The sequence below is a fragment of the Macaca fascicularis genome, chromosome 10, assembly GCF_037993035.2.
Source record: "Macaca fascicularis isolate 582-1 chromosome 10, T2T-MFA8v1.1".
NCBI classification, from domain to species: Eukaryota; Metazoa; Chordata; class Mammalia; order Primates; family Cercopithecidae; genus Macaca; species Macaca fascicularis.
In genome coordinates, this window is record NC_088384.1 from 119,407,582 (window position 1) to 119,421,994 (window position 14,413).

The 14,413-nt window shown below is 55.4% G+C and overlaps 1 protein-coding gene across 1 annotated transcript in view; it reads left to right on the top strand.

The window, feature by feature from the left end:
• The first annotated feature begins 599 nt into the window (after positions 1-599).
• The window catches only part of COL20A1 (collagen type XX alpha 1 chain), a 39,077-nt gene continuing 25,263 nt past the window's right edge, over positions 600-14,413 (top strand). The window contains 6 exon segments of the mRNA XM_045364132.2: positions 600-689; positions 1,176-1,237; positions 3,348-3,445; positions 6,228-6,338; positions 13,320-13,463; positions 14,002-14,160. Coding sequence (XP_045220067.2) covers positions 3,358-3,445; positions 6,228-6,338; positions 13,320-13,463; positions 14,002-14,160 — 502 coding nt within the window. The 5' untranslated portion in view covers positions 600-689; positions 1,176-1,237; positions 3,348-3,357.

Genomic DNA, 14,413 nt, shown 5'->3' on the forward strand with positions numbered 1-14,413 from the left:
GGCTTGGGGACTGGGCTCACGAGGCTGACAGCTGCCTCCAGTGGCCCTGAAGCACCCGTGCAATGCGTGGTATTAGGCTGGGGTCCTTAAAGGCAGAGGCGGGGACAGGCATTTTGGTGCACTAAGGGGTCTATTGGGGAGGCAGATGCCTGGGCCAGATCCACCTTGAGCTGTGGACAGAGTTTCTCACGAGGCTGTGCAGTGGGGCCAGGACGCCCACACTTGTGTCATCACCCAGTCATTGGGCAGGGGCCTCCAGGGTGCATCTGTAACCTCCCAGGCAGTCCTGGGGCAGGGACAGCCGTGAGTGGCTGGCAGTGATGCCCCAGCCCCAGGGAATGGGTACTGGGCTCAGAGAAGGGGACTCAGGGGCCCCAGCAGCAGCTCCAGGGGATGTTGACACACCCATGGCCCAGCAGAGCACGGGCTGCCCGCCGGCTGCTGTGGTGTGGTGCTGGGGAGGGAGGTCTGCAGCCGCCAGAGGGGACGGCCCTTTACAGCCGCAGGCAGGCGCTGCGGGACTCTGTGCTGCCTGGGTGGGGCCTGTGGTGGGCGGAGCTGCAACAGGGATGGGGCAGGGATGGGGCCGGGTCCCAGTTGGGAGCAGCCTGGGATCCTGTGGGGTCAGAGGCCTGTTTTCCAGGCCTGGGTACCTGCTGAAGCTCTGGTTACTGGCACCAGTCTGCAAAGTGGGTTGGGTGGTGGGAGCCTTCAGGATGGGCTGGGAGGGCATACTGGGGGAGGGGAAGGGTTACCACATGGGTGGGGGGGTCCAGGTGCTGCCGCAGCCTGCTCCCCACAGTGGGTGGCCAGAGCCACTAGTATCCAGCACCCACACGTGGCGGCCTTGGCATCTGAGTGGCTTTCCCTGTGAGCCCCTCCTTGCAGGATGGAGCCTCTGGGAGTGGGGAGTGAGGAGTAAAGGTGTTGGGCCGTGCAGCCCCTGCCTCCTCACTGGTGGGACCCTGCCCTGCTGTGCAGTGGGGTCCTTCATGCTGGGATCTCTGTGGTCCCCATTCTTGGAGAGATGCCCAGGGCAACAGACAGAAAGGGTGGAGGGCAAAGGGGGGGGAGGAGAGAGAGGCAGGCCGAGGGGTGGGTCGGGGGGTGGGCTGGGGCAGTGACTTCCATGGAGGAGAGGCCTTTCATAAGCTCCAGACTTCCTGTGGCCACAGCAGGACCAGAGTGGACCAGCGCACCCCAGGAGAGAGGACTGGGGTCCTGGGAGGAGGAGGAGGTGAGTGAGTTCCCTGTGGTCCTGAGGCTGGGTGGATAAGGGGCTACCAGGAGTTCCACTCAGCCTGTGATCTGAGGATGACTTTGACTTTCAGAAAAGTCAAGATAGAGACCAAGTGCCCCTGTGAGCCACAGGACCGGGGTGCCCGGCATGGAGTGTGGCCAGGAGGGGCTGGGGCAGTGGGAGCCTGGGGCTGCCTGAGCTCTCCCGAAGGACTCCCTTCTGTGGGTCTCAGACAACATCAAGGGCTGTGGGGGAACAAGGAGAGTGGACGTCGAGCAGAGAGTGGCTTGTACTTCAGGCTGGACGCCTGTGGCCCTGGCAGGGGTCCCACTGAGTCAAGCCAGGTTTCTGGGGTGGGAGGGTCCAGGGACTGGGGAGCTCTTGGGCTGCCCACTGGTGCCTCTGTGATCAGATCAGGAGCCCAGCCCACAGGTGCCTCCTACCCCAATGCCTGGGTCTTATCTGACTGGCCTTGGCTGGGGCGGGCAGCTTTCCCACCTAGTGAGGTCTTTCCCTTGCAGAGGGGCTGAAGTCCCTGATTTAAGCCAGCAGCTTTCCTGCCGGGTGAGGCCTTTGCCTTGCAGAGGGGCAGATTCCCTGGTGGGGATACTGGGGTCACACACTAGGAGGGGGTGTGCAGTGGGGGGGGTCCCTGCTCGGCTGCAGGGAGTGGGAGGGCCTGGGTCACTCAGGACCCTGGAACCCTACTGTGTGGGAGGTTGGTGCTCCTAGACCCAGGGCCTTCACTCAAGTCATGCCCTCAGCTTGTGCCCTCAGCTCAGCACAGGGGGGTAAGGGGCCTGACCAGGAGTACTCTGCCTCCTGAAGGCCAGCATTGGTGCAGGGTGAGGGGCTGGGGTGAGCAGTTGAGGGGAGCGGGAGTGCAGGGGAAGCGGGGAGTGCGGGGGAGGGGAGTGCGGGGGAGGGGAGTGCCGGGGGGGAGTACAGGGGGAGGGGGTTGCGGGGGAGGGGGAGTGCGGGGGGGAAGCAGGGAGAGGGGGAGTGGGGGAGTGGGGGTGCGGGGGGGAGTGCGGGGGGAGTGCGGGGGGAGGGGGAGTGCGGGGCAGGGGGAGTGCGGGGGAGCGGGGAGAGGGGGAGTGTGGGGGAGTGGGGGTACGGGGGAGCAGGAGTATGGGGGAGCCGCATGAGGGGGAGCGGCGTGCGGGGGAGCGGAATGTGGGGGAGGGCGGGGGAGGGGAGCGCGGGGGGAGCGGGAGTGCACGGAGCTGGAGTGCAGGGGAGCCTGAGTGCAGGGGGAGGGGAGTGCGGGGGGAATGGAGTGCAGGAGAACCCGCAGCATTTCTTCTTCAGCCTCGGGCCTGGCAGCTGACATGCGCCCCACATCTCCGAGTGGCACCTCTGGGCACTGGTCCCTGGCCTCTGAGTGCCCCTCAGCTGCTCCTCAGAGCACCCTAAATCCAACCTCCATTCCCAGCCCCTTTGAGCGGGCCCAGCCTGGTTTTCCTTGGCGCTCCTTGTGGCCCACTGAGCTCTCCAGTGGCCCTGGCCGCCTCCCTGTCTCGGCCTCAGAGCGGCGTGCCCATGGCACACACACCTTGCACCCCCGGCTGGCGTCCCCCAGACCCACCCGCTGCCCACTCCCTCTTGGGCAGCTGTCACTCTCCTCCACAGGTCTCTGATGACCCTTCTGCCTCCAGGGCCAGGCTGGGGCCAAGGGACTCCACTGTTCAGCAATCAGACATTGCCTGGAAAGCTCGCGCGTGGCCTCAGCCCTCCACAGCCCTGAGGAGCCCCAGGAGCAGGAGGCCCCGTGCCCGTCCCAGCCACCCCTGCACTGGGCTTGGGGACAACTGGGGGCTGGGGGTCCTGCTGTCACTCAGAGCAGCCCCCAGTGGTGTAAATGCCAAGAGGAAGGAGAGAGTGGGAGGCAGACCCAGCTCCAGCCTTGGGTCCTTGAGTTTCAGGCAGCTGGAAGGTATCCCCTAGACAGCAGGTTGCAGGCCTCTGGTCCCCACACGTGAGGAGTGGAGCCTGTTGTGGGGACAGCCTGCCTGGCCTTCGAGGATGTGGAGAAGCTCTGGTGTTGTGGTCAGGGAGGGGACAGACCCAGGGACGGCTGAATGGCATGGCCTCTTCCCCTCCACAGCCCGAGCACCATGAGCTCCCGAGCCCCTGCACACCTCGGCCTCGGCCTCTGCCTCTGGCTGTGGCTGAGCACCACTCTGGGAAGAGAGCAAGGACCAGGTAAGGACACTGGCAGTGGACCCCTGCTTGCCCCCAGGCCACACCTGCCCCACCAGTGCCCACCAGGGCGGATGAGCCCTCTGCCCCTGCGCCCGGCTTTCCTTATAAGTTGAATGCCTGCTGAATTCCGAGCAGCTCCCACAACAAAGGGAAGAGGATGGGACGGACGGGAGGGAGCGTGTGCTCCCGCCAAACCCTCAGCCTCGCCTTGGAAACGCGCCTGTGTGGTTTCGTTCTCTGTTACATCAATGCTTGGCTGAGAGTTACTCCACGAACACCTTTTGGAGCAGTCTCCAGGAAGCAGGAGGCTGGGGTGAAGATGGGGCCGCCTTCCCTCCTGCCTGCTTCCCATTGGCGCCTCCCACTGGTTTTTTGGGCACATAGCCCTCTGGCTTCTCCCAGTGAGGCACCCGCATTTCCACGCAGCACCACCTCCTCCGTGCACATCCCCGGGCGACCGCGCCACAAGCACCACGTCCTCAGAAGGCCCCTCCAGTCTGGCCGCTACCGGTTGGGGCGTTTGGGTAACGTAGGGCACCGCCCATGGCAGCAAAAGGAAATGTCAGAGGTGCTGTGGGCTCACCTGTCTGAGCAGCTTCTTCCTCCCGTTGAGAAATGTGGGTTTAGATTGATTCCAGGAAGGTGAATCTCTGTCTGTGGAGAAGGCTTTGGGCCTCGGCCACGCTATAAACTTGTTCCTGGGCTGGGCCAACGCGGCCCCTCCCGGCACCTGCAAGCTCCTGGGAGGTTTTGGGCTCCCACTGAGTGATGGTTTTATTCCGCTGGGGTGAAAAGCAGGAGGCGGCAGCTCCCCCTTCTAATGTGCATTTAAAGGACCACCACCAGGGCCTGACAGGCCGGGCGAGGGAGCCTCCACGGGTCGCTGCCGTTGCAGAGGGGCAGGTGAGATGCGGGAGCCCAGGTCTAACATGCTTCCGGATTTCGTGGCTTGTCTCGCGTGCTGAGGTGCCCAGTTTGCCCTGCACACAGGCAGCAGGCTGTTGTATGAGCAGGTGCCTTGGTCCCCTCAGCTCAGGCAGGGTAACCCTGCCCTGAGGCCAGTGGAGGCCGAGATTTCAGTTTGAGAGAAGCTTCCACTGTCAATTTGAGACAAATCAGTAAGTGGTTCTACAGAAACAATTTGAGTTTAGGCAAATCTAGTTCTGTCTAGTTCAGGATTCAGCACGATGGGGCCGCCCCTCACAACAGCCTTTCAGAGGCCATTGAGTCCGCGAGGACAGCCAGGTGGGCTGGGGGCACTGAGTCCAGCCCAGGACGGGTGGGAGCCCACACGCTGGGGCAGCCCTTCCCAGGATGGCCGCAGTGCGGCCACAGTCCAGGGAGGGGAGCGTGGTCCTGGTCCCACCAGCCGCTGTCTGCCCAGCACCCTGCTCAGGCCCCAACAGTACTGTCCCCCAGCAGGGAGCTGGGGAAGGGCTCCCTGACATTCTCAGGCAGAGTGGAGCAACAGAAGGCTCTTCACAAGCAGGGGCTGCGGGAGGGGCCCTGCTCACAGCTGGCCTTCAGAGCCCCCTTCTCATCCCCCCCACATTCCTGCCTTTCAGCTCCATCCGGAGACCCGGCCCAGCTGCTGCCCGCTCTGAATGGGTCATTGTGTCTGCCCCAAGTGCCCCCCAGCCCCTGCCCTTCCCCCTGAGCCCCAGCTTTCCGGGGGGCAGCCCAAAGAAGCCCATCTCTGTCCCCATTTTCCAAAAATAGCTGCCCCTACTGCAGAGCCCTGGAAGCTTCCAGGGGCCCCAACCCTCTCCAGAGCTCCAGGAGGTTGGCCAGGCCCCTGCCGCCCCCTCCTCCTCTCAGATGGCCTGGCACCCATCCCCCACCGTGGGAGGCAGCCCTGTCTTGGGGGTGCGGGGACACACACGTGCCAACGCGCACGCACTTCCGGTGTGGGATTCTGCACCCACACTCCCCACTGAGGGGGCATGTGCACCTGGCAGTGACCTTGGCAGCGAGGGGTCTGCAGCTTGCATGGGCACTTGTCCCGGGACCCAGCTCGGGGGACTCAGCTTAGGGGCCCCAGCCCAGGGACTCAGCCCAGAGGACTCAGCCCAGGGGACTCAGCTCAGGGGACTCAGCCTGGGACTCAGCCCAGGGGCCCCAGCCCAGGGGACTCAGCCCAGAGGACTCATCCCAGGGGCCCCAGCCCAGGAGACTCAGCCCAGGGGACTCACCTCAGGGTTCCCAGCTCAGGGGACTCAGCTCAGGGGCCCCAGCTCAGGGGACTCAGCTTAGGGGCCCCAGCCCAGGGACTCAGCCCAGGGGACTCACCTCAGGGGCCCCAGCCCAGGGGACTCAGCTCAGGGGACTCAGTTCAGGGGTCCCAGCTCAGGGGACTCAGCTCAGGGCCCTGGGCACGTTGCCAGCTGCTGTGTTGGCTCGGGGCCTCCGGTCACCAGTGGGGCAGTTGCTGCCCTCCCAGGCGTGGGCCTGAGCCTCTTCCTGGTGGGAGGAACCCCGGAGAGCCAGGCCGGGACCTCCCTGGTGGGACTGGACTCCCTCTCACCGAAGCTACCGGGGTGGCCCTGTCACTGCGGACCCCGGGGAGGGCCGGGTTCTCCTCAGTGCCCGGGCGAGGCCTCGTCTCCCCAAGTGGGGCTGAGTCCCGCTCAGATACCCTGGATGGGCTGTGTCTCCTTGGGGTCCCCCGGGATAGGACTGTGTCCCTCCCAAATGCTGAGGGCAGGATGCCTGTAACCCCCACAGCTGGTTAGGTGGCTGGGGAGGCCGGGTCAGTCCTGACCACTATGTCCTGTTTCTGTAGCAAGTGGCCACCTGAGGCTGACTGTGCTGCCTGAGGACCGGCTACAGATGAAGTGGAGAGAGTCGGAGGGGAGCGGCCTCGGCTACCTGGTGCAGGTGCAGCCCATGGCAGGTGAGGACCTGCGCCCTCCCAGGCCCCCTTCCCCGTTAGCACATGCTGAGGACGGTCAGTGTGGCGGCCGCAGCCACCACTCAGGCCCACGGTGTCCCTCCCACCAGCCCCTTCGTGTGAGCAGCTTTCTGGCCTCAGTGTCTGCTGTCCCCACATTCCTTTCCAGCCCTGTTGTGTACAACACAGAACAGGGAATGCGGCTCGTCTGTCCCTGGCACGCAGCCCCTGCAGAACGCATTCAGTACATACTTTTCAGTTTTTTAATTTTTAATTTTAATTTTTAATTTTTTTAAAGACAGGGTTTTGCTCTGTTACCCAGACCGGAGTGCAGTGGTGCGATCAGAGCTCCCTGGAGCCTCAATCTCCCGAGCTTAGATCCTCCCACCTCAGCCTCCCGAGCAGCTGGGAGTACAGATGCACGCCGCCACTCCTGGCTGATTTTTGTATTTTTTGTAGAGAAGGGATTTCACCATGTTACCCAGGCTAGTCTTGAACTGGGCTCAGGTGATCTGCCTGCCTCAGCCTCCCACAGTGCTGGGATTACAGGCATGAACCACCACTCGCAGTCTGTATTTTTTAAATAAATGACTCCCTCCTCAGAACGAGTCTCAGCAACTCAGGGGCATTCAGAACAACCTGGACTCCGCACAGTGAACCCCAGAAGCACCTGCTTCCCACGTGTTAATCCTTGTTTACAGGAGCAGGGCCTTGAGGACACCTTTTCAGGGAACCCTGTTCCTAGAGCACGGAACAGCCCTAACCTGACGATGGGTGCTAATTTTAAAGCTTTTCAAAACTCAGGTGGAAAAGCACACAGGCGTAAATGCTAACTGTATGAGTCAGCACAGTGGGGTGGCCAACACAAACCCCTCCTGGGGTGGAAAAAGACCGTCCCGGGTGCCCTTCCCAACGTCCACCCTCCCCTGCTGCCCAGACGGCCGCCTCCGACAGCACAGACTAGTTTGCCTGTTTCAGAACATTCTCTAAGTGGAATCACACTGTGGTGACTCCCTCATGTCTGTGTCTTTGGTGGGCATTTTGTGAGGTTCACCCCGTGGTGTGTAACAGCCATCTGTTTTCTTTGCTGTATAGTATTCCCCTGTGTGATTTGTTCTGCTGTTGATGGACGTGTGGCTTGTGTCCAGGTTGGCTGTTGTGTAGATGCCGTGTGAGGGATCGTGGTCCGTGCGCATGTTGTTCTGGGTGTAAACCCAGGAGTGGAAGCACCACAGCATGTACGTGTTTTCAGCATCAGTAGAAAACGTTGAACTGTTTTCCAAAGGGGTCGTGCCAGTGTATACTCCCATCAGCAGCGTACGATCGCTTCCATTACATGACGCCCTTGGCAACCAATGCTTGGCGGCGTGACTTGAGCTACTCTGGTGGGTGTTCAGTGGTATCCTGTGTTTCTTTATTGAGCTGTAATTTACATGCAGAAATATTCACCCTTTTGAGAATAGCTCTGTGAGTTTTATTTATCACATGAATTCAATCCTGTAACCACTGTCGCAATTGATGTAGAGGACAGTTCTCTTACCCCAAGGTCAGCCCTTAGCCCAGTACCCCATAACCACTGAGCTGTTTTCTGTCGTTCTGCCTTTTCCAGATAGATGTGCCTTATCAGGTTAAGTCCTGTTCTGTTCCTACTTAGGCTGAGTTTTTACCAAGAGAATGCATTATTTTTTCCAAATTCTTTCTTCAGTGAGGTGGTCATTTTCTCCTTTATTTGATTCATGTAGTAAATTACAGTGGTTGATTTTTTCAATATTAAATGTAATATATATCTCTCTCAAGAGACAGGGTCTCACTCTGTCCCCCAGGCTGGAGTGCACAGTGCAGTGGCACAGTCATAGCTCACTGCAACCTCCATCTCCTAGCCTCAAACCATCTTCTCACCTTGGTCTTCTAAAGTGCTGGGATTATAGGGGTGAACCACTGTACCTGGCCTATCCCCTTTTATATATTATTAAGTCAATTTGCAAATATTTCATCTAAGATTTTTTTTTTTTTTTTTTTTTGAGATGGAATCTCACTCTCTTGCCCAGGTTGGAGTGCAGTGGTATGATCTCAGCTCACTGCAAGCTCCGCCTCCCGGGTTCAAGCGATTCTCCTGTCCCAGCCTCCCAAGGGGCTGGGATTACAGGTGCCCACCACTACGCCCGGCTAATTTTTGTATTTTTAGTAGAGACGGGTTTCACCATGTTGGCCAGGCTGGTCTTAAACTCCTGACCTCGTGATCCGCCCACCTCGGCCTCCCAAAGTGCTGAGATTACAGGCGTGAGCCACCGCACCCAGCCCATCTAAGATTTTTATACTTATATTCATGAGGGAATATTGGCCAAAAACTACCCTTTCTTATAAAGTCCTTTTGGTATCAGCTTTATACCTCATAAGATGAGGTGGGGAAGGATTCCTCTTACTCAGTTTTCTTGAAGAGTTTGTGTAATGGTGGTATTTTTTTCCTTAAATGTTTACTAGAATTCGCTGGTGCTGACTTCTGGGCTTGTGTTGTGTGTGTGTGTGTGTGTGTGTGTGTGAACATTTTACATAATTGATTCATTCTCCTCAACAGACATAGGACTACTCAGATTTCCTAACTTTTTTGGTCAGTTTTGGTAAGTTTTTAAATAGGAATTTGTATTTTATATAAATTTCCTGATTAATTGGCATAACATTTTTCATATTATCCCATAGATTCTGTAGTTATAGCACCCTTTTCATTCCTTTTATTGATTGAATCTTCTCTCTGCTTTCAAAAGGCAATCTGGAAGTTTATCTACTTTATTAGTCTTTTAATAAAACACTTTTGTCTTGGTTGGTCTGTCGTTGATTTCGTTTGTTTTTTATTTTATTTGTTGTTTCTATTTCTTTTACTCTCTTTGTGTTTACTTTTCTGTTCAAACTTAAGATGGATGCTTAAATTCATTGATTTTCTGCCCTTTTATAAGATATGAAGTTAAAACTATTGAATTTTCTTATAAGTATTAGCTATAACTGCATTTTGATATGTAGAATTTTCATTGTCATTCAGGTAAAAATATCTAATTTTTGTCATGATATTTTTATTTGACCCATAGGCTATTTAGAAGTGTGTTTCTTAGTTTTAAAACATGGGGGGATTTTCTTACTTTTTGTTTTGGATTTCTTCCTTAATTGCATTGTGGCCAGACATGTACAATATGCTTTCAGTCATTTGGAAAGTACCTTGCTGGCCGGGCGCGGTGGCTCATGCATATAATCCCAGCTCTTTGGGAGGCCAAGGTCGGCAGATCACTTGATGACAGGAGTTTGAGACCAGCCTGGCCAACATGGCAAAACCCCGTCTCTACTTAGCTGGGTGTGGTGGCACACACCTTTCATCCCAGCTGCTTGGAAGACTGAGGAAGGACAATCGCTTGAACCCGGGAGGTGGAGGTTGCAGTGAGCCGAGATGGTGCCACTGCGCTCCAGTCTGGGCGACAGAGTGAGACTCTGTCTCCAAAAAAAAAAAAAAAAAAAAAAACCTCGCTTTATGGTCCCGCATATGATCCATTTTGGTCAGTGTTCCATGTGACTTTGAAAATATATGCAATTTGCAGTTGTTGGGTAGAGTTTTCTAATGTTCCAGTTAAGTTATTTACCTTATTTTTCAGATTTTTTATATAGTTACTATGTTTGGGGTCTACTTATCCTGCTACTGAAAAAAGTATTTCATATCTCCATTGTGATTGTAGATACATCTTTCTTGTGGTTGTCTTACTGTTCTTTGCTTTGTGCATGAGGCTCGGTTGTTGGGTGCATACAAACTTAGAATGATTGTATCTTCCTGGTAGGTTGACCCTTTTTCATTTTGAAGTGCTCTTCATTATCTCTCTAGTGCTGTTTTGTTTTCCTTGTATCTTACTTGTTGTGATGGTCCTATTGCTTCACCAGGTAGTGTTTGCATTAAATCTCTTTTCTCCTTCTCTTACTGTTAACTGTTCTCCAGCCTTTCATTTTAGATGTGTCTTCTAAGCAGCATATAATTGGGTATGGTTTTCATCCAGTGTGACAGTCTTTGTCTTTTTATTGAAAGATTTTTTCCATTTATATTTAATGAAATTAATGATCTGTTTGAGTTTATATCTATAATCTTCCCTTTTTATTATACTTGTTATACATTTTTATTCTCTGCTTTCTTGTCTTTGTTTGAACTGATTTTTTAATGGAAAAATTTAAACACATGCAAAAGAAGAGACCATAGTATAATGAAGCCTCATGTTTTCATGATGTAGCTTTCAGCAATTACCAGTGTGTGGCCAATATTGTTTTATGTCCCTCTCCTCAACCCCCTTCTACATTCTATATTATGTTAAAGCAGATCTCAGACATCATATAATCCTGTCTATAAATATTTCAGTATGTTTCTCTAAAAGAAAAGACTCAAACATAACCCCAATACCATGAACAGCTCCCAAATTTAAAATGTTTCGGTACTATCATTGAATATTTAGTTGTGTTGAGTTTTCTAACTTGATGCATGTCATTTATTTATTTATTTATTTATTTATTGAGATGGAGTCTCGCTCTGTCACCTAGGCTGGAGTGCAGTGGCATGATCTTGGCTCACTGCAGCCTCCTGCTTCCAGGTTCAAGCGATTCTCCTGCCTCAGCCTCCCAAGTAGTTGGGATTACAGGCTCATGACACCATGCCCAGCTAATTTTTGTATTTTTAGTAGAGACAGGGTTTCTCCATGTTGGCCAAGCTGGTCTCGAACTCCTGACCTCAGGTGATCCACCCACCTCGGCCTCCCAAAGTGCTGGGATTCCAGGCATGAGCCACCACGCCTGGCCTTGACACGTGTCTTTTACAATTGATTTGTCTGAAATGGGATGTGAACAGAGTCTGCACAATATGTTTAGTTCCTGTGTCTTAAGCAATTTTTAATCTAAAACAGGTTTCTCCTCTCCGTTTTCCTTGACATTTATTTGTAGAAGAAGAAACAAGATTGTTCTGTCGAACTTCCCACTTTCTTCTCTTGCCAGTGGCATCTTTGGGGAGCCATTTAGCTCGCTCCTTCCTCTACCCACCCTGTCTCCACAGACTGGCAGTTAGATCCTGGAAGTTTGGTAGAGGCAAGTTTGATTGTGTTTGTTAAGAATTCTTTATCAGTGGTGCCGTGTAATTCCTACGTCACCTCAGCTGGCAGTACATAATGTCTGGTGTGTCTTGTGAAGTTAAGATTGTTCAGTAGGTATGGGGTGATTCTTCCCTGATACCATCAACTTGGTGATTCTATGTTTGTTTACCCTTCAAGTAACCATGCTAGTGACCACAGCATGCAGTCTTGATTTATCAGTATATGATATACATGATGGTTGTCTCGGCTGTCCCCAGGCAATGCTAGGACCTTAGAACATCACAATAACATTTATCCCATTTTCAAGCACCTTATTTGTCGATTTTTGAGATGGGGTCTCACTATACTGCCCAGGCTGGATTCAAACTCCTGGGCTCAAGTGATCCTCCCACCTCAGCCTCCCAAGTACATGGGATTATGGGCATGCCCCATTTTTAAAATTCTATATTTATATTAAATGACATAAAACTTTTCCATGGTTGTCATTGCTTGTTAATCACATGTTTGTGCAGGAAGCTTGGGAATATGACAGACCTGGGCTGCTATGCCACTTCTCCTGTGGAGTAACTGTGTGATTGATCCTTTGTGCCTCAGTTTTCCTATCTATAAGATGGGTGTAATGGGGCTGTGAAGATTATGAGGCTTGATACCTGTGAAATGCTTAGGATACTGCCAGGCACACAGTGAAAACTCAGTAACAATTAGCTATTGATGGTAATGACAACACCCCTGCCTCCTATTTGCTCAGCCGAGAGCAGAGGGTCCTCCCTGGCTGGTCACTCCCTGGCGCAGCGCTGGGTAGGGCTGTGGGGAGCTGCTCACTGCGCAGGGAGGATGGTGTCAATTTTCTTTCCAGGTGTGCAGGTGTGAGTTCCTCCCTCCTCTTCCCCCTCCACGTGTGCAGGTGCGGGTTCCCCCCTCCTCTTCTCCCCCCAGGTGTGCAGGTGTGGGTTCCCCCCTCCTCTTCTCCCCCCAGGTGTGCAGGTGTGAGTTCCTCCCTCCTCTTCCCCCTCCAGGTGTGCAGGTGCGGGTTCCCCCCTCCTCTTCTCCCCCCAGGTGTGCAGGTGTGAGTTCCTCCCTCCTCTTCTCCCCCCAGGTGTGCAGGTGTGAGTTCCTCCCTCCTCTTCTCCCCCCAGGTGTGCAGGTGTGGGTTCCCCCCTCTTCTCCCCCCAGGTGTGCAGGTGTGGGTTCCCCCCTCTTCTCCCCCCAGGTGTGCAGGTGCGGGTTCCTCCCTCCTTTGCTCCCTCGTCTTAGCATTTGAGACCCAGAGAATCACCCAGTGCCCAAAGTGCCTCTTTAGGTCTGACTGCCACCTCCTGAGTGCTATTTCAAGGCCATTTGTTCTTGCTCTTTCCTCTGAGAATATGACAGTGTCCCCTTTGGAATCATTTGTTTGCTTTTCACACTTGAAATCCAGCCCTAACTTTAGAATCATGGGGTCACACAGCAGAAAATACTGCGGCTGGTCAGTCTGCGCGGCCCATAGGGTGGGAGACTGTGGGAGTGGGCAGGGCCCTGGCCCCAGACTCTTCCTTCTTGGACCCGGCCCCTCGGGTCGTCATCCCCGCCCTGGGCAGCCCCATCTTCATACTGGACAGTGTCTCTGAGGGTTGATGGGTTCTCACCTCACCATGTGACGGATTCCTCTAGGGGGTTTAGTAAGTGACATCTTCTTTTTACTGCCCCAAGACCCATTCCCTCTCACACTGTTACCCAGGAGCCCATGCCCCTTGCATCAGACCCTCTCCCTTTCTCTCTCCCTGGCCTCAAGGGGAGGAGCTGGGGTGGGGAGGAGGAGCCAAGAGGGTTTCACTTCCCACCATGACAGATGCACACACGTGTGCCCACCTTGGCCTCTAAAGCTCTCCCTACCCCCACCCAGGGGACTCGGAACAGGAGGTGATACTGACCACCAAGACCCCTAAGGCCACAGTGGGGGGCCTGAGCCCCTCCAAGGGCTACACCTTGCAGATCTTCGAGCTCACTGGCTCTGGGCGCTTCCTGCTGGCTCGGAGGGAGTTTGTGAGTAAGTCCACGGGGTACTGCCAGCTGGGTACCCCCTCCTCCAGGCTGGGTCCCACCGTCCTCTGGGCCAGGGTTCCGCTGTCCTCCAGCTGAGTCCCACCATCCTCCAGCCCAGGTCCCACTGTCCTGGTTACTGCCAGCTGGGTACCCCCTCCTCCAGGCTGGGTCCCACCGTCCTCTGGGCCAGGGTTCTGCTGTCCTCCAGCTGAGTCCCACCCTCCTCCAGGCCAGGGTCCCACCCTCCTCCAGGCTGTGTTCCAGCCCCAGGGGTGGGTGTGTGTGAAGCAGCTCTGGGCTGGGCTAGGGCCAGGTTCGAGTCCTGACTCACCAGCGAGGCTGCCTTGCCCCTGACGTCTTCGCATGCCAGCCAGGGTCCTGGGCGCTCAGCACCTGCAGACGCACCCTTGAGGGAGTGTGTGTGCAGCTGCGCCAGCGGGCCAGGCCCTCCGCTCCCACCTGATTGAGGGAGGGTGTGTGCAGCTGCCCCAGCCGGCCAGGCCCTCCGCTCCTACCCGATGGCCCTCGGTGTCTCCCTGCAGTTGAGGATCTGAAGAGTAGCTCCTTGGACAGGAACAACCAGAGACCTCTCAGCAATGGAGCCCCGGAGCCCACCCCCTCCCTCATGGGGAGCCCAGACCCTGAGCAGGCTTCCGAGCCCCGAGTTGCCTTTGTGCCAAGCCGGGATCCGCCCATTTCTGGTGGGTCAGAGTGGAGGGAGAGTAAGTCTCTGGGGAGGGAGTGACCTTTGGTTTCCCACCGTGAGGCCAGGAAGTTCTTCCTCGTGTCTGACCACACACTCTCTAGCTTTAACTTAAGGCTGTCACGTTCCCAGGTTCACTCAAGCCAGGCCACTGGGAGCAGATGGTCCCACTACCTCTGACCCCTTTGGGAACCTCCAGCCTGGGTCTAGGGGGTGGTGAGAGGGTTGGGTCATGCTCCACCAAGAGTGGG